General features: G+C 41.2%; 1 protein-coding gene across 9 annotated transcripts in view; it reads right to left on the bottom strand.

Moving 5' to 3' along the window:
• Positions 1 to 8,283, bottom strand: part of EXOC6 (exocyst complex component 6) — a 95,611-nt gene extending 87,328 nt beyond the window's left edge. For 3 of the 9 annotated variants that reach the window (XM_054831500.1, XM_054831499.1, XM_054831507.1), the window contains exon 1: positions 8,046 to 8,281. In XM_054831500.1, the coding sequence (XP_054687475.1) occupies positions 8,046 to 8,167 (122 nt within the window). In that variant the 5' untranslated portion in view covers positions 8,168 to 8,281. Of the gene's footprint in view, positions 1 to 5,706; positions 5,867 to 8,045 lie in introns of those variants that run through there. The other 6 variants (XM_054831501.1, XM_054831503.1, XM_054831505.1 and 3 more) reach the window with 5 other exon arrangements.
• Positions 8,284 to 19,814: the final 11,531 nt, after the last annotated feature.

Here is a 19,814-nt window from a genome sequence, read left to right as displayed (position 1 = left end):
TTAATGAAGATACAGACTACTGATTTTCAAACCATAAAAATAGCTTACAATATTGCAAAACATTATCATACTATTTGAAATTGAAATACATGCAATTGAAATACATGATCAAACTATTTAAACTCTGATTCAAAGCACTGGTTGATGTTTATATTGGTTGATCCTCTTACATTTGCTCTATAGTTAAAACAAGACTAAGCTATAGAAAAAAAAATGTGAATTGCTGGCTCAAAACCCAAAACCAAAATAATGAGAACATAGAAAAATGCCTTTAGACAATCATACCTGACAAGTAAGACCACAGGGCAAAAATGAGGGCAACCACATTTTGTCATTGGATAACCACATCGCAAATCCCAACAGCCCATAGGCACTCAGAAAAAAAATATTTCCCAGCCTGTGACTGTTCATGTTGAACTATCTTCCCACACCTAGAGCAGTCACTCATACTGCCTATGCTACTGCTTACTGTTCTGCTAAAGATACAGAACCATATAACTAAATCATGCTTGCTAGTAATAATAGTTTATACTTTTGGTAAAGCAAGTTACGTTGAAGCTTCAAAGCATCCTGTCATACTCCAAAGGGTATTTTAGGCACTTTGTTCACTTGGCTTTGGACAGGTCCCCTCAATGGATACAGGAATATCTCCAAAATACAAATGATAGCCTCCAGTCTGGGCAAAGCACCTACAATTGCAAAGCATACCACAAATCAGTAAAAGCAAAAGAATTAGACTCTCATTCTGTATTTCTACCTCTGAATTTTCTTAGATCAGGAAAGCACAAACAGTTGGATCACTATTGCTACCTTCGCTTCCTCAATTTATTCCTCTAATTATGCCTTACTGAACTGTGCTTTTTACCTTCAGCTTTTCTGCAACACAAGGACAGAAGTTCAGGATGAACAGTTATCAATGACTTCTAACACTTCAACCATACTCGTTCACGAGGCTCACAACAAATCTACATTCTACCTCCAAACTCTGTTCAACCTAAATGAGAAAAATGCAGCACCGTGCAGAATTGGTTTTGCTTTGCAGCTGGGTGGCTCAGTGCTGCTTTTACCAGGGCAATGCAGTCCCAGGTCAGTGGAAGGTCACCGCAGCATATTGCAGCATCGGACAGAAAGCTATCAAGCTAACAGTTCTTGTCAGGGTGATTCCCATAGCCAGAGATAACACACCGGTGAGATGGCTTCATGGGAGGTCCTCTAATAACTCTGGAAAGAAGTTTCATGGCCAGCACAACTTATAGCAACCTAAAAGATGCTCTAACATCTACCAGGCGACAGCTTGGTGATGACGGACTTCAGGAGCAAAGGCAGAGAGAAGTTGCTTAAGAGCTTTTTACACTGACTTTCAAGGAACACTTTTGAGCTGCGATTGTGGGTCAAAGCCATAGAGTACATCCCACTTCCAGATAAACCAGCTTCACCTTTAGCTATAAAATTGACATCATCTACTCTGCCGCAATTTTTAAATTTTATTTTGCTCTGGTATTAGTTGTTTAATTAACTGACTGTGGGCATGGAGGTACTCCTCTGACAGGCAGTGCATGGGCATCACAGAGTTAATTCATTTATTTTTAAAAAAGGATTTTGAAATATTACACATTACCATAAACTCAAAGAGTCTCATAAGTATAGTATATCAGGACGTTCACAGAACATCTTCTACTCTGTTGAGCTCCACTTTGAACTATTTTGACCAACATAAAACTAATGGGCAGATAAGGTCAACTATTTTCTTCTGAATAGAATTTATCTTATTAATTACCCTGGCATGTCCAACAGAGTATGCAAGAAGTATGAAGACACTCTTAAAAACAGACTCTTGAAATTTTGTTAATATGTATTATGTATTTAATATGGAGTTCATTAAGGGCCTGAAAGTTTTTTATTATTAACTTTTTAATATATTTACCTTTTTTCTTTTTTCTTTTTTTTTTCTTTTTGGAGAGGGATATGGGAATTGCCTTCCTTTTTGTCCTTTTCCTTTATAAAGATTAGAAATGCGCTGACAACTCTCCCTGGTTTTGCAAAGCCCAACAGTATATGACATGAATTATAAGATATTAACATGCTATATAAAAAGGTGAGAGTGACAAGCCTTTAACAGGTGTTGTCATCAATCTCATTTAGTTAGCCATTAAAGCTAGAAAGATGTTGATAAGTTTCAGAGTCTGCTGAAAAAAAAATCCTGGCCTGCTATATATGCAGTCTGCCTATTTAATGAAATGCATGTTATACAGTTGATTTAAGTCTCATTTATAATGATTCAGTGTGTGTCACTAAATTTAGAGATGCAAGTTAAATACCAGCAATTTTAAATCAATAATTTCATCCACTTAAAATTTAAAAATAAAATTAATTTAATCAAATACAATCTCTTCATTTTATATTTCTTGCAATGCACAGCAATCTTTAGGAGCTAACTTACTCTTCTAAATAGTAAATAACCCTAACTGTACTAGCTGTACCCTGACTCCTCCTATAAAAGACCTGCATTTCACATGCCTATACATGGGTGGATCTCAGCACTAGAAAAATCACCTGCAGGATCAGCCTGTATGTTGTACTTATCTGTAAATTACGCACAAAACTTATGTATCAATATATGCTATTATTTTTTTATATCATAAGCACAAGTGCTGCCGCTTTTCCAGCAGGGTAGGAAACAGCACCCTAGCAGAGACAGCTATAACAAACTAGCAAACAAAAGCCTGAAGAGAAACAAGAGCAGAAACATGTTTCCATGGAATCTACATATGGCCCACAAAAAAATTACTCTTCCTTTATGCAGCATGGATGCATTAGAAAGATATTAAAATCTCAATATGAACAATTAAGGATAAGTCAGATCTTGCATATCCTACAATCTTCAGCATGTAGTATTACCTCATGCTACTTATCTGAACTGCTCACCTCGGGCCCCTTCTTTTGTTCTGCTATTTAAGTAGGTATGTCGGTACTTTATTTAATGTCACAATGCTATAAATATTCTCCCAGCACTACAGACCATAGATTACAAAAATATTCCATTTCATGTAATGAAATGAATGTAATTTCAGTCATTACATGAGACAACTGGCATCAAGGGCTTCCACAACTGGAAATCAATGGATCACTTTATGTTGTAGCCTTATGCAACTGCACATAGAGTTACTCAACTCATTTCTTTGATTTATCTTGTTTAGCCAGTAAAACCTAGATCTTGTGCAAAAAATAATGCTCCATTTTATGTTCATGCTTTTGTTCACTGAACTAGATCTTGAAATTAGATGTGGGATTTTAGACTTTTCAGTTTCACACGGCAATTCACAATTTTAACAGGCATAGCTGAACAGATAGCTACAGGTTTGATTTTAAACATTGCTATTCTTACAAAGTAGCAGCATACTTCTGTGATGTTGGCTGGACTTCTTTCAAAACACTCAGATGTAATCACCCTTTAGCATATTTTTTTTTTTATTTGTAAATGAACACTAGAGGTTAAATCAGACCAACAGGCACTTCTTTTCTAAAAATTCTGGAAGTCAGCAATGCAAAACTCCGCTTCTGAAAAGCCAGTAAGATAACAAGACAGATGAGATACAAATAGAAAGGTCAGGAACACGCAAAGAAATTAAGAAATTAAATGTTCTATTCATAAAAACTTTAACACATTTTAAATGCTTAATATGGATAAGAGATTCATACTGTCCCTACCCCCTTTTATATCCCTCCCCCACCCACACATGTGGTTTCCAAACATGCCTTCTTCCACTGTGCAGCCCAATTCTCTGTATGCCCTTTACATAGGTTCCTCTTACACAAGCTCTATACTGCAGATGTAGCAAAATTGCAATTGTATTTTATATTTTGTTGCTAAGATTTTTGTTTTGGTGTGTTTTTTGCAGACATCAGCTCCAATCTGCCTGGGCTTGTTAGCTGAAACATGGCTAAACTGCCTCCAGGGTCAATTCAAGTCTGAAAGCATCTCAGCTACTTTCTCTTAACCTGAGCTCAAGAAATCTCACAGGTGAAGCTCCTTGTGATGCTCAGCTTCAACACCTCCACACTGTATGCCCAATACTGGCTGTGTTTAAGGAACAGTAAGGGGACATCAGAGCACAGTTTGCTCTGAGCTGGCCTCCAGGACCAGGCTAATCCCACAAGCAGTCCCTGGGTGATGTCTGGGCCACCCCACCACACTCCCCATTTGGGCTCTTTGAGGACCGATTAGCCCCAGCCTCGCACAAATGCCCAGACTGCTGCCTCCCACACAGCCCTCAGCACTGGAGGACCCACTGCAGACACACGCAGCCAACTACAAAATCATTCACTGCGAAGTGCAAAATGACCCATTTCATGTGCAATGTACATTTCTCTTCTGTCAGCTCTCGGCACCAGTTTCCCCATCCCCGTATCCCACTTTCACCCTTTCCCGGCCCTGCCCGCGCTCTCCAGCAGGCACCATCCCCTCTCCAGGGGAAGCCAGCAGCACCATGCTCACTGCCCTGCGGCACGCTGCCACACAAACCGCCTTTTCCAGTTCCCTGCACACAGGCTCTCTGCATCTTCCCAAAGAGATAACATGCAGATTCACAATTCTCCCTCCCTAGTTTGCGTAGTGTCTGTGCTTTTTCATTTCTTTCAGACATCTCTAACGAGGGAAGCATCAGCACAGCTCCAGGATGAAGATGCCCTTTCCCCTTGCGCCTCCTCCATACTCCGATCCACTCCCTTCAGACCCTGCCCTTCTCTCCCCAGCTCAAACTGAAGGGCACTGACACCTTCTTCTCTGACAGGAAAGATTAAGCAAAACCTTTTCTTCAAGGTGCAGGCTACGCCATTTGGCAGTATGTGGAATTGGAGGGAAACGACAAGAAAAAAAAAAAAAGCCATTGAAGTCACGGCATTTCAGAAATGCTCTGAACACTATCACGTTTCCAGAAGGAACCTGACCGGGGCGGGAGATTTCAGACTGCATTTCGAAAGGTGGCATACAGAGGAGCCCTGCAGTTACTGATGCAAACACCCACCCACAATACGGTTGCTGTCCCGTTCTCAGCACAGACCCGGGGGTACCGGTACACTCCAGGGAGATGCCCGACATCTAAGCCCGGGCGAGGAGCCCTCCCTGCCTGGCCGGCAGCAGGTCATGGCGGGCGCCCCCAGCCCGGCCGCCCCCAGCGGGCCCAGCCCCGGCGCCCCGTCCCGGCCCCGCCGCGCCCACCCCCGCCGGAAGCCAGGCAGCGCCCCGCTTCCCCGGCAGACAATGACACAGGGAGGCCAGCCTGGGGGCGGGGGCTCGGCTGCAGCCTGCGCTCGGCCCCCTTCCCTGTCAGTGCCGCCGGCCCAGGGGTGACAGCGGCCCGCGGCCGCGCCAGCCTCGCTCCGTGTCTCGCCGTGCCGCGGCGGACCCTTCTCCCTCCGCCACTCTGCGGGCGGCCGGGGTGCGGCGCCCCCCGCAGGGCCCGAGGCGGGAGGCGGCGATCAGGCCTCCGCGGGGAGGGCTGCCCGTCCCCTCCCGGAGCCGGAGCGGCCGCTCCCCCTCGAGGCGCTGCGAGCAGCCCCGGAGTGTCTCTGGGGAGGAGCTGTCAGAACGCGCGGCCGGGCCGGGCCGCGCCGGGCCGGGCTGCGGCTCCTCGCGCGGGCGGACAGGTCGGGCGGGGCGGGGGACCCTCGGCCGCCGTCGGCACCGCGGCCCCCGCCGCCCCTCACCTCAGGGTGGGTCCCACGCAGGCTGTGTCTGTGCTTTCGATCTCCTGCAGGATCCGATCATGCTCGGGGAGACTCTCCGCCATCTTGGATGGGAGGGACCCGGCGGCCGCGTCGCTGCGGGAGGTGCCGGGGAGGGACCGAGGGCGGAGGCGGCCGCGGAGCCGGGCGGGGAGTCGCTGGGGAGGTTTTACCGGCACGGAGGGGAGCCAGTGGCCCGGGCGGGGGTGAGGAGGGAGGGGAAGGGGCGGGCGAAGAGGAGCAGGTCGCACCGGGCCGCGCCCGCGTGGTTCGACCCAGCTCACGCTGGGCCGCGCCCGCCCGGTTCGCTCTAGCTCGCCGGTGCCCCGCAGCCCTTCTCGGAGGAAGGGCTGCACCGGGGCCGCCCTGGGAGCCCGGCAAAGCCCCTCCGTCCCCTGGGCATCTCTGGGCGCTGTTGTGCGGTGGAGACTGCGGGCGGCTGCCCCTGCCTGGCGCCACCCGCTCTGCCCCCCTCAGCGCCCTGTGACAGAAGAGGGACGCTCAAAACCCGACCCTTCTTCTGGCCACGCTACGGAGGGACCAGCTGCCCTTCCCGCGCCCCGTTGCCCCGCGCTGCAGAAATGCCGTGAGGGCTTACAGGGTCAAACCCGGCCTTTTCCTCTGGACTAGTTCTGGTTCGTTACTTGGGGTGGGTTTTTTTTAAATTTGTTTGGCTTTGAACTGCTCCCGCTGATGTACAGAGGGGCCCTGCTAGTCCCAGCAGGCAAGCGGCAGCGGGGCGGGCGCGGAGCGGGGATCCGGCGGCCCCGACCCCTAACGCGGGAGCTCTGCGGGGGTTTCTGCATTCAAGTTAGGTCACCGACTTGTTTCCTTCCTTTCTCTAGGTGATAGAAATTTGGGTGTCGGGATAAATATATATATATAATAGAACCACCAAAAAGCGCACCTTTTTGTGCATTGGCTTGCTGTGTTTCGCTAGAAATTGGCATTTTATTTCCCAGTGCCCTCGAGCATGGATACTGCAAAGCCACGTTTTTTCAATGAAGGAAGAATAGCCCGTTTTCTGTTTAAATTACACACTTTGTGGTTTGTGGCCAAAGATGAGCTACTCCTTCGGTTTTGTATGCTCAGGAGACAGGATACACCTGCTTTCTGGGCAAAGTTATCTGTGCAGAAGTGGGAAGCCAACATAAAGAAATAGGCCTGAAGTGTAAAACTTCAGGGTGATGTGTGACTACTTTTCCAATGAGGAACTGACAGCAGTTTACAACTGTGAATGCATCAAAGCCTAGACACCAGCCAGCTACAGCTGTGTGTACCACCCTTCCAGTTAATTGTAACCAAACTCATCTCTCCAGCCCCGGTGCAACTACACGTGGACTCTAGGTAATAAATGGTGCCGAAGGCTGTGCACATCTTGTCTATGCTTGTCATTTTATCATATTCAGTGTCACTTCAGATGGATTTATTGATGACACCTATTAAATCAACAAGGATTATTCCAAATGTAAAGTGCCTACAAAATTCATGCTGCAGAAAGAAAACAGGAAGAATCCTACAGGCTACCGCTGCAGTAGTACTTCTTCAAGAAATCACTCAAATGCAGTAACAATCTCCCCACTTTTTTTTCCCCCATCACCAAATTACTGAAGTAACTGATTGAAAAATGCATGTGTCAGGGTAAATTAAATTTTCTTTCTTTAGCCTGACAGTCACTGCAACCTGACGCCTACAGTGCCAAGCAGGCTATTTTTAAAACTCTTCTACAGATACTGACAATATACTTAGACACATAACATCATAATATTTTATGATTTTTTTCTTGTAGGGATGAATATGCAGAGGAATTTTTTTTCAGTTGCACCTTTACTATTAAAAAACTTCCATAAGCTGCAAATGAAAAAAATATTAAAATCTTCAGATATTTAGGAATATCAACAGTAAAACCTTAAGTAGTTGTGTCTTTAGTGATTAAAGAAAGGTTGCGTTTATTAAAAATCTAAGAAAAGCAGTTAATTCTTTGGAAATGTAGCTAAATCAAACTAAAACCACTGCTACACAAAAGACCAATTTTCCCCTTGTTTTTATATTTAAGAGTAATTTCTTTCTTCAGAGAGAATCTGCAGGCAGCCTTCAGTGACAGATAGCTTTGTGCTGGTGAAAAGTAAAAGCTGAGCAGGTGACCTTGGTTTGTATTTTTTTCATTTAGGGCCAATCACACTGAAATTAAATTAAACTTTTCCTGTAGATTTCAGGGTCACAAAAACAAAATTTCTAATATATTGGGCTGACTGAAAGAGCAGCTACAGAATGGAACAAATCCATCATGAACAATATAATATTATCGAAATGATGCATACCTTAAGGTGGTTCCAAGAGGCAGCTCAAAGGACTGGATCTCAGCAAGGGCATTTTCATATATCTGATCTTTGTTTTCTTCTAGATATAATTCTGACAGATTTGACTTGCTTTTCCTTGCCATAGATTAGCATAAAACTAGTCTAACTTTAGGAGAGGACTTTTATTCTGATTATTATCGTTGACTAAGTGACTCCGTAGTCAGCAAAACCAGGCATGAAAAAACAGATCCTGCGCTAACCTCGTGACTCCTGAGGACTTTGTGTCCAAGAATGGTGCACAGCTGCTGTTTTCCTGTCTCTGCTGGTAACATTTGCCTCATATGCAGTACCCAGGCCTGCACAGTCTTTTTTTTTGTGTGTGTGTACGTCTGATTTATTTATCTTAACAGGAAATTTACTGGCAAAAATAATATTTCTAGATCCTTTTAGTAGTTCACCATTAATAAATATTAAGCCAGAAATCTAGTCAGTTTGAAAACACAATTTTAAAGCAATTTCAGACACTAGACATCAATGTTCAATTTCTCAGTTAAGGTTTATGAGATTAAAAATATTATTTTTTTAAAATATTGTATTTTTCTTTTTTTATATAAAAAGCCTGCACACACAAGAAATTAGCTGGATTTATTAAGAAGGTTTATGGGCTTTGTAAAACAGATTGGAAAAGCAGAAAAATTTTTATGTTGTCATCTTTTTCCTTTTCGGCATTAGTAGGTGCTATTTATAACAAGAAGTGCAAAAAACGTTCTGCGATAACTGTGATTTTTATATGAGCATGCAACAAACAAAATTATTAATTCATTACCTGCATGGAATCCTGGAAGGAAAGTACATGGATAAATTCCTACAGATGTTGAGCAATGCTACTGTCAAGTCATTGTCATTATGATGACGGCAAAGAAAATACTTCACGCAACTGCCACCAATTACTTTAATTTCAGGCAGTTCTTTCAAACATGAGACTGGAGTTCTAGATCTTTCAATTTAAACAACTTTTTAGAAGCCTAATTCAGTGTTATGTGTCATAATCAAGTCTTACTGTGTTTAATTATTTTTGATATTACAGAGGTTTTAATCAAAATTTGACTCTTCTCAGTACTGCTCCTGACAAAATTGATGGGAGTCTTGACACATGTGGTGCAGTCAACAGTTGAATGCAGGAAAAGAGAAATTACTCATTTCTGACTAGGGCAATATATTGTTTATTCTTTTTGTGCCCAGGGGGAATGCTGAGGGGACAACTTGTGAGTAAGAGTGGGAAAGAGCTCTAAAGGCTATGAGTTACGCACATACATATCTGCACAAGTTCCCTTGAACATGCTGCTTTAATCACCTGTTTATTTTTAAACCAAAATTAAGCAATTGCTCTGTTAGCATTAATATCCAATACATTTCCTGCTTTCGTGTTCCAGAGTAGAGCCATTTTTACACCTTTCACAAGAAATGGGAGCCTGCGATTGAGCCATCCAGCCACTGGATGTCACACAAATGCAGATGAAAGGATATCGTAACTACTCAATCTGGTGTCCGTTAAGATTAGAATAAGTATTTATTTATCATTTATGGGGTGACACTGTGACAGTAAACTGCAAAAATTATTACACTGAATAACCTGAAGCTTATTCACGTGATAGAAGAAAGTACTTCTGCTGCCACTGTGGCAGAGCACAGGCAAGCCAGGTAAATTGGAGATGGCTCGGACATCTACACCCAGCCATCACACACCGTAGCTTTCAAGAAAAATAAGGTGCAGCAATGGAGCGTGGTGCTTTATAGAGAGTGCTTTTGTAAATGTTTTTATGTGGTTTTAAGTGAGCTTAATACTTACAGAGGCTTTGACTACAATTTCTTCTCCCTTCTTTCCCAAGAAGTCACACAGAAACTTGCTTTAGGAGTAAATCAGTTAAAATAAAGAGTACTCTGTTGTGCAAATGTTACTGTATCACAGCTGCCTGGAAATAAGTAAGTTTCATAACAAAGCAAAACCACATAAAAAGAAGCAAACAAATACAAAGGTAAATGGCCAAGAAACAGGCAGGTGTTACATCTCTTTGCTTGTGGAAGCGGGTGTTGAAGTACCTTGCTTCTCTGTACAGGATGAGACCAAATCGCCCCGGGCCCGGCTGCTTGGCTCTCCGGAGTCGCTTACACCCAGCCTGAACCTGTGTAAGACTGTGAAATGTGGAGGAAGATCTAATGTATAGTGGTGGATCTGTAGCCGACCCCAGATCCACAGACAGGAGTCAGTTAATACCTGCCAAAATCCCTTTCTGCTGCAGGCAATCCTGCTTCCTCCCCATGCTGTCTGTCCGACCTGCGCTCCCCCTCTCCGTTTCTGTCTTCTGCTCCTCCCCACCTCTTCCATAATCCCGGTGATGATTCGACATGCCCAAAATCTACATCTTCTAGTCATACGTGAGCTTTTCCTTTTTCCAGCTGAGTTCAGGGCCACTTTCAGAAAGCTTTAGGGAACTGCCCTGTCCAAGGAAATAATGGGGTTTTTGCAAAGAGACAAAAGGACAAATCCAGTACTGTGACATGACACAAGCTGATACATTGATCAACTTCTGGCAGAACAGTGTATCTTTACTTCACAACCATACATAACATGCTCAGAGGCTGCAGCTAAACAGATTATCAGCAGAGACAGTGCCAAGTATTTTATTTTTTTTAATTTATGGTATTCCCCATGTTGAAAGGGAGAGTAGGAATTATCATTTCTGAGGCATCATACTTGTACTAACTAGTTGAAATTTAACCAGGTCAAGAAGCCTGAGAAAGTATTAATCTGCTGGAAGTCCCTGACAGAAAAAGGGAAGATATTTTCTGTGCTTGTTAAATTCTTGCTATTTCTGTGAAGGAGGTATTTTATTGCCGGGACAGGCAGAAACCTCAGGGCCTGTGAGCTGTAAAGACAGGTGCTGCCATCTTTCCAATCATCCTGAGATTTTTCCTTTGAAAAAAATATGCCAAAGCACCTGTTTCTTGCTGAAGGTGTAAAAATGGTTCATAACTCCATATAGAATAAGAGAAGAAATTGAGGTAAATACCAAGAAGACTGAAGCAGGATGCAGAGGCTTATCTAGAACAAAACTATTTTTGCCACGTCCTTTCTCCCTTTCCTCCCTTAATTCCTACTCTTCCCCAACCCCAATGGGACACCAGAGGGCCAAGAACTGCTGGTTTAAATTTAGCCTGCCTGTGGTAATGCTTTAAAAATACGTTTTACCCACATGACAATTACAAAAAGAGTAGCATGTGAAGTAGTATAGAGTCATCCTTACTGGATATGTAATTCCAGTGTAGATTACTTTTTCTTTTAAATTACCAATGCAAGATTAGCAGCATCAAGTCATGTTTGTTTAATTTTCTTTCCCAGTTGGATTGCAATCCATTTTGAATGATTCATGGAAAAGAGGGAAGGGGGAAAATGTCCACCCTCAAATGGAATTACTATAGATAATTTTCACATGCAATGCCATCCATAACAAATGACTTCATTGGTCATTGCCCAGATATCTCCTCTTTACATCCCTCCACAAGGACAACAATGGCATTAGTCATTTCTCTGGCATCTCCTGCTCTAGTGCTGCCTCCTTTCCTGGGCTCATCCCCAAACTGGACCCTTTCAAACCAGCTTATTCTCCCTAGAACCTGCACCAGCTGCTCATGTTCCCCTTGTGCCTGCTTCTTTCTTTCCTGGTGCTCAGACCCATTTCTGCCTGCCTCTTGGATGAGGCATGGTGGCAGCAACCCTGTCAAATGGTTCTTGGGATGGACAGGCAGATCAGGAGCTGCTGGAATTACCACTGCCATCTTTTGCCTTGGTGCAGATGTGCTTTAAGAAATTGTATTTAATCTGTAACCTGAACAGCCACCTGAGCTTCTTGATGAGTGCTGCCATCAGAAAACTTACCAGGAGAAAGGAGGGAACTCTGACTTGTTTCTTGCTCCTTTCTCTAGCCCCCCCAAATAGCTCTAATCACCAAGATACATATACCTGTAACCCCATCATCAGCAGTACAGCTGCATCTAGCTCAGCCTGGGCCATCTGATCGGGGCAAAATTATTTTTCTCAAATATACTATTGCAAGTTTGGAATGAGAAGCTCAGACTAATATCGTGCTCAAGGCTATGCTGCCAGGAATCAGGCACCTTTGCCCAAGCAAACATAGCAAGAGTAACTATGCAGGAACAGATAATTCTGTGTAACCTATGCAGTAATAACTTATGTACAACATAGGCTGTGCTGAATGGAGTATCAGCTTCAGCTGGCAGCAACACATTGAAGATGGCAATCTTTTGTCTATAAAAAGGGACTTCTGGTACCTTTCTAGACCTCTTCATTCATTATACACAAAAAACTTCTCCTTGGAATTTTTCTGGTTTTGAAATAAAACCATGAAATTGTGTATGAAATAAATAAAAAGGTTTAAAATAATTTTATTAAAAGGTATAGTGGTTACCTACTTCTTATGCTTTGATCTTTATAATCTACTACTTTTTTAGATTAAATACATCTTGGACACATTAATAAATTTTATATTAACCTTTAGAAACTGTAAGGTAACCTTTCCCAGATTATGTAGAAGGCCTCTGTGTATGATTCACAGCCATTTGCTGCAAAAGAATATGTTTTTTAATTGTCCCAAATGCACTTCATTATGATAAAGGTTTGCAGGATAAATTGTGCTTTAGGTTATTGCATATAAAATTGTTATTTCTATTTTAAAATAGCACTTATTGTCAGGTATTACATACATACCGTAAGCCAAGGAAAATGTGTTAGGAATTGTTTTAGTGATCAAAGTACTACCACGACTAAAACCTGACTTTTCTAGAACTGAATTCCTACTCTCTCTCCACAATGCATTACTACTAAAATATCTCATTAGCAAGCATCCGATAAAATGTATTCTTTTAAGGCTGCTGACTTTCCCAATCACTCCATATTGCCAGTTTATTACATACCAGCAGGGAAATGACTTTGTTTTTTTCAGAGCATTTAAGTGAATTATGCTTCCTGGATTGTAGTCAAAATCTGTAAATACATTGCTTTTTGGTTTAATTACACTGGATTTAAGAATTGGACAGTGTATATAAAAATCTATACCAAAAGACCGAGGCAATAACATTCTATTGCACTTTTACACCTGCTATTTTTATAGTAAATTGCTCAAAACAACACACACCTCTCCCATTAGGAGGGCAGCGCATCACTAACTACTTTTGACATTTCATTGACATCGTACAAGTGCCTAAAAATATCAGGAGAGATCCTCAGCTGGTGCTGATGTTATCTTTGTAAAAGTCAATAAATAAAGCCATCGAGACTACTGGCTGAGTCTGTCTGACAGCAGCGGGAATGAGAGGAGAATCGCTCTCATCATACGTGTTTATATAATGCTCGGTGCCATTGAGGAACAAGTACCATTTCATTTCCATTGCAACACACAGACCATGAAATAATGCTCAGCCCCAGCTCTGGGCACATGCAAAAAGCAATTAACAGTTCAGACTAAATAAATACCTCTACTATATTTTAACATGGTGCTTGAATTTCAGATTTGAAGGAGACACTGCTTAATAACATTGGATAATAGCTTACAAAGTAGCCTCTTTATTGTTCTCCAGAACAAAACACTGATGCATTAAAAAAAAAATTATCTCTGCTTACTAGTACTTTTAAGGAACAGGCGTTGATTAAAACCTTGAGTCAAGGACATGCCGGGGAGCCTGAGCGCTTTGCTTCCTTGTAGGCAGTGACGGGCTGTATTACAGACACTGCCCCGGAGGACATCGATTTTTCTGGAACAGGAGGGCTTTTTGGCTCCCCACAATAAGAGCATCTAGTCTTAGTTAGCCACAGCATTTAAATTCCTCACGTAAGCCAAGAGAACTTTCCTGAGAAAACCAGCCCCTGTTCTAGTTTGGGGTATGAGCAAGCCAGAAATCAAAATTACTTTTGAGGTTAGTACGAGTGTATGATGGACACCTGACCGGCCATGGCCAAATCACCCCAGCTGGGTGAGTTGCACTGTCAGGTGACTGACAGACACCATGCCTGCTCTGAGCCTGTCCACACTGCAAAATAAAAAGCTTTAATTGAAAGCAACACAAACAACTGACTCAAGTTTGATCATTTTTAACATGGCCTATATTCTTTAAATGCTTTTGGGAAAAAAAAAAAAATCCCTTGTCTGAATATAAGCTTGGATCACTTTAGGTAACAATTAATTAAACTAAATGTCTCCACAGGCATTTTCAGTCTCTCTTAGTTCTGTTTAGTTAGAACTCCACCTAACTGATATAAGTGAAATAACTCTGTCTTAAAAAAAGAAATATTCATCAGATAGCTTTTTGTACCTGTTCTCTGGAGGTCAGGCTTATGCTTCTGCTACATCCTCCACTTGTGCTTCAATAAAGTTTGCAAGAGGGGATAATTAACAGTAGCTTACCACTGTGTGATGATTGGTATTTTAATTATCCTACTTGTCAGACCTGGCTAGAAGAAAGCTTCAGAATTAATTTTGCTGAAGAGCCCATGCCTAACTACTTAGTAGCATTCACAGCAATAAGAAATTTAGAGGAAGTATCTTGACAATACCTCTTGCTTAGATAACCTGGGTTCTATTACTGAGAGAGATCAAAAAACCTGTTGCCACATAGTGCTATATTTCAAGAGAAAAATCTTTTTTCCAGTAAACAAATGCAGGAATCGTTACTTACAGTATCACACCATACTAGATGCTTTTTGGTAATATTTCCTAGCTATTTTCAATTAACATAGCAGGTTAGACCTTGTAAATCAACACTAATAGCTCTGAGAGGAACCACTTGTTTTCTGAGAACATTCCAGTCCACAAACACTTTTTCCAGTGAAAACTGAACAATTACAATAAGACTCTGTTTTGGTAAGAAAATAGGAAATGATGCTAAACAAAAGGGAATGTTTATTTAGAAATTCCAAGGCCATTAATTTATATTAAGAAACTGTTTGTGCTCAGAGACTATAATCAAAAGGTGATGTGAATCATTGATCACAAAAGGACTTTATAGATAAGGAGCAAGCAGTGCTGGATGATTGTATTATATATTAACAACTTTCAGAGCAGCTTTTGCTGATTCATTTGGCAGGAAGTGAGTTGCCAAGAGAGATTTCTAGGGGAGGAACAATCAACAATATTTTCATATAAAATAACCTCCAGTTACTGTATTGTTCTCACAACATTTGATAATGAATGCTTTCCTGTTTAAGAAAAAAAAACATAAATCACAAAAACAAAGGCAGATCTGGTTTAGTGTTACATGGCTATAAATACACGTGCAGTGTGGCAAAGTAAGGGAAGGGTATGATCAATTTAAAAATTGGAAAGCTGGTAAATACTCCTAGTGAAATTGCTGCACAGTTGGGAATTAAAGATACAGTAACTGCTATTCTTTTCAGAGGGAAAAAAAGTCTGTGCCTTTATCTACCTTCTCAGTAGGAAGCTCAGTGGCCATGGCATGGCTGGGATTTACTCCAGAAAGCAGTACTTCGTTTCCATGCAGGAGACCAGGACCTCCGTGACACCAAAGCTGAGCCACACTGGGGGCTTGCACCATGCTGGGAGGCTGTTAGAAACGATAGGGGAGCTCAGTGCTTCAAAAATTCAAACTGAATCACCAACACAGCAGAACATTTCCAGCACCCCAGGACACGGACGTCACCAAGCCAGCCCTCAGCCCACTCAGGGCACTCTCCCAGGGCGCAGTGGCAGCTTGGCGCTGTGAGCGAGACGGCTACAACAGCAGCAGTGAGCCGAGCCAGCGGGTTCCTGCCACTCTGCCAGCGTGAGCAGAGGTTGGTGGGGTTGCATTATATATATTGCATTATAGCTAGTCCACAGCGGGTGAACGTGGTGAGCCCCCAATCCTGTGCCATCTGGCCCATGCCAAGGACGCTTTGCCCACAATGCCAATGCAGCTTTCAAACTCTTTCATTGCTACCACTGGTACAAATAGAGAAAAAAATAAAAAAACAAACAAACCCAAAACAAATGCCTATAACTAATCTTAGTTATAACTTGATCTGTGGTGGGACTGCCCGAACACAATGAATTTGTGAGCACGCGGTAGAGAAAAGGGGACAGGAGAGAGAGAGCATGTACCAAGGAGCCCAGGAGAGTAAAAGAAGCTGCAGCATGTCTTACATGCACTTCTAGGTTCTGCTCTAACTGGATGCCAGTTAGATGTTTCTTCATGATCAATTGTTTAGCTCTTTAACATACACTTTCCTGTTATAAGATTTTCAGGAGCAGATTTAAGCAATCTTTATCAGAATGACTAATAAAGGTTTTAAACAAATTAAGAAGGAAAAAAATAGTATCCAAATAAGTTAGCAGATGGAGTTTTTTAGGTTTTCATTCAACGCAGCACCGTGTAGGGTGTTGGTTCAGAGTCTTTCTTTTTTTCATTATAAAACACGCAGGTCTTCTCTGCCTCAGGAAATACTAATTAGGCAACTGCAGAAATACACTATTACAAAGGAAAAGTACCATGAAATAAATAATGCCACTAATTTTACCAGAAAAAGTAATGGTTATCAAAATCTTGTCAAATTTACAAAAAAATATTCTAAAGAAAGCATTTTAAGATTATTTTTTCTTAAGAACATCTTGAAATGTTGTGATAGGTCAGCAAAATCAATTAACATAGCCAGAGCCTGAAATCAAGATACAGCTTGTGCAATTAATGTAAATACAGACTTCAGAAAATGGTTTAAAACACCAGATATTGATGCCAAATAAATACTCACCCTCTCACCTCTGCCAGTTGATCTCATCATGAGAACACAGACATCACATCTCTCAATAACAATCCATTATAAGATTTAGGCTGTCCTGATAATGTAGCTCATCCGAATGACAACTCAACCAACATGTAAGTACAGTCTGCCCAACCAGCACTGCAGGAAAGACAAGCTTAAATAATTAATCATGGCAAAACACAGATAGCAGGAGCCTCAGAAATTCCTGACTTCAGAATCAGTTGTTAATAACGTACAGTATTTGAATCCATTCACATGCAAATACTGTGACTCACCTAGACAGTGAGGATACCTTAAGCAAATAAAACTGACAATATTGCAGAACAACAAATTGCATTCAACACGTAGACAGATTTTGATAATTGATAATCTATGATTTAAAGTCCAAATGACGATTTAAATTGTATTTTCCCCTTTGCATGCAGCAATCTACCTCAGCTACAGAGAGGCATTGAAAAGTTCTCAGGAAATATTGTCTGTTCAGTGGAAATAATTAATAACAAATGCAGAGATTTAACACAACTCATGTCCAGTTACCCAGGAAAGACATTAAAGATACCTGGGCCACGTTAAGAACGAAACCAAAGCATTTGTCACGTCAGGCATTACACAAGGCAGGAAGAGGGATGCAGTGAAAGGTTAGAATGGATTACCTCCTCCAGTCATTAGCCAGAGGTACATTTACAAGACGAACCAATGAAAGAGACATGCAAGATGCAATCCATGGAAAACAGCATAATACCAAACCTTCACCAGTACCAGGAGGATTCAGATTTGCACTGCACATAGCAATTCTAAAGAAGTTAAAAAGCAAACAATTATCTGACTCCAAAGAATTGATAAGGATAACTTAAGGATATTTGTATTTCCTCTCCTCATACTTTATTACCAGTAAACAGTCCTGCAGCCAAACGGTCCTATTATTTGTTTAAACAATTGCCAAGCTGAAATAAAGGGTGATTTAATGTATTCATATACTCATATATTTTTATATATTTACATTTTATAATCTTAGGTAGTTTTCAAATAAATATATACATCTTTTCTCTTGATTAACAGGCATTAGAGAAACGTTTAACTGTGGTGGATGTCACTTTCTAAAATAAGTCTTGACTTGCTTCATAGATTTCAAGTAAAGGAGAAATGTGCCTTCTGTGATTAATCTTAGTGACTAATTATGCCTGGAGACAGTGTCCCACAAGAAATTCATATGTTAGCCACTGCCTGCCACCCTTCTCCCCCATCTCTCAGTCTAACGTAAACTTTACATTTACAGTTCCCTTTTCCCCTTAAAGGCCACATGTCATTTTCAGATGTTATGAGCCCAGCAGTGTAAATTCTGTCACCTGAAACATAGCACGTAACATTGTCCCCCCCGTCTTCTTCAAAACCTTAGGGGAAAATTTGCTCAATAGAGACACAAAGTAATTAAGACTTCAACTTTTTTTTTTAATGCTTCGACTACAGACTTGCTTTCAAAAGGCATGCAGGTGTTTTTCTTGCCCAAGACAAGGTACCAACAGACTTGGAGCCCACCGCAGACCACTGCCCAGGCACAATGGGAAGGAAAACCAGCCTTAACTCTGAATTTTCCTGTGTGTTTAAATCAGACACTTAATGATTTTTTTTTTTTTTTTAAATGTAGGGTTGGAGTTTGAATAGTACTTTAAGCACTAAACTGTCTCCTTAATGTTTGGAGGGGATTAAGTTCAGAGTTCATTGTGTTGTCTGTCATTTTAAAAAGATTAGATAGTTTAGTTCGGCTCCTACTGGCAATGTAAAAGTCTCTGTATTTATTGACTGTCTGGAGTCATTATCAAAGCTTCTAAAACCAATCGACACCTTGTAAACAAAAGTCCCATTATTTTAGTGATCCTGATAAGATTTACATGGTATCCACATTTTTGTTATGATTGATTGAACTGCTAGAGATATTCATACTGTAAAGTGTTATGTGATAAATGATTACAAATTCAATTAGCAAATTAAGTTTTACATTGGTTGGAAAATGTGAATGAATGTAACCCATCCTGGTCTATGTTAGATATAACTTGTCGTTTTGGTTTTGGATCAGGATAATTCTGAGAAAGGTTTCAAATATTCTTCCAGGAAAAAGATCCTTTCAAAGGAAAGAAATGATATTTTAAACTTGGGAATTTTTCTAGTGACTATTAGTAAACTGAGAAACAATGGCATGTGGGGGAGTCTGACATACTAAAATAGTAGATTGTGGTCAGGTAGTAGGAAAGCTGTACACCACTAGACTACTACTATATAATTGTTCATTTGTATGAATTATTTATTTTTCAAATAACTGTACAAAAATCAAGTTGAATTAGAAACCCAGACTTCAAAGAGTCATTCTCAAGAAATGACTGAAGGGTTTTAGTTGGTTTGAAAAGGTGATCATGCTAAATGACAAGGTTGTCACCTGAACAATCACATTGTAAATATTACCCACATAATTAGTCCTATTGACGATGCCCCAGGAACTACATTTCTAAGTCAGATGCTGTAAATACAGCAACACATTGCAGTGTATTTCTGAAATAGAATGATGCTGACAGACTAAGCAAGTTCAATTTAATTTGAGAATTTTGGCATAATTTTTATAACTATACTGTTACGGCAATGTTCTTTTCCCCATGATCATGAAAGCAGGTAAGTAAGTTACAGTACTCCAGGAGAGATAAAACTTTTCTTAGACCTGATGATATAGTTGGTTAAAAAAAAACAAAAAAAGAAAGAAAGAAGAGAGTTTCTGAATACCCAACTTATGCTGAACACATCATATAGGACTCTGACATAAACTGGTTTTAAGGAAAGCCCATTCCTATTGAACTTCAGCTCACATTGTGTAACAAGTCATTTCTTTGTGGTGATCCTTCTGCCGAACTTTTGTTTGCTGACATTTGATAAATACTTGCTACTGCAGATGTTAGTCAAATGGTGTTAATAAA

This window comes from Grus americana, chromosome 7 (genome assembly GCF_028858705.1).
Source record: "Grus americana isolate bGruAme1 chromosome 7, bGruAme1.mat, whole genome shotgun sequence".
Lineage (NCBI taxonomy): Eukaryota > Metazoa > Chordata > Aves > Gruiformes > Gruidae > Grus > Grus americana.
The sequence above is the reverse complement of the archived record's forward strand: the minus strand, read 5'-3'. Positions and strand labels throughout refer to the sequence as shown.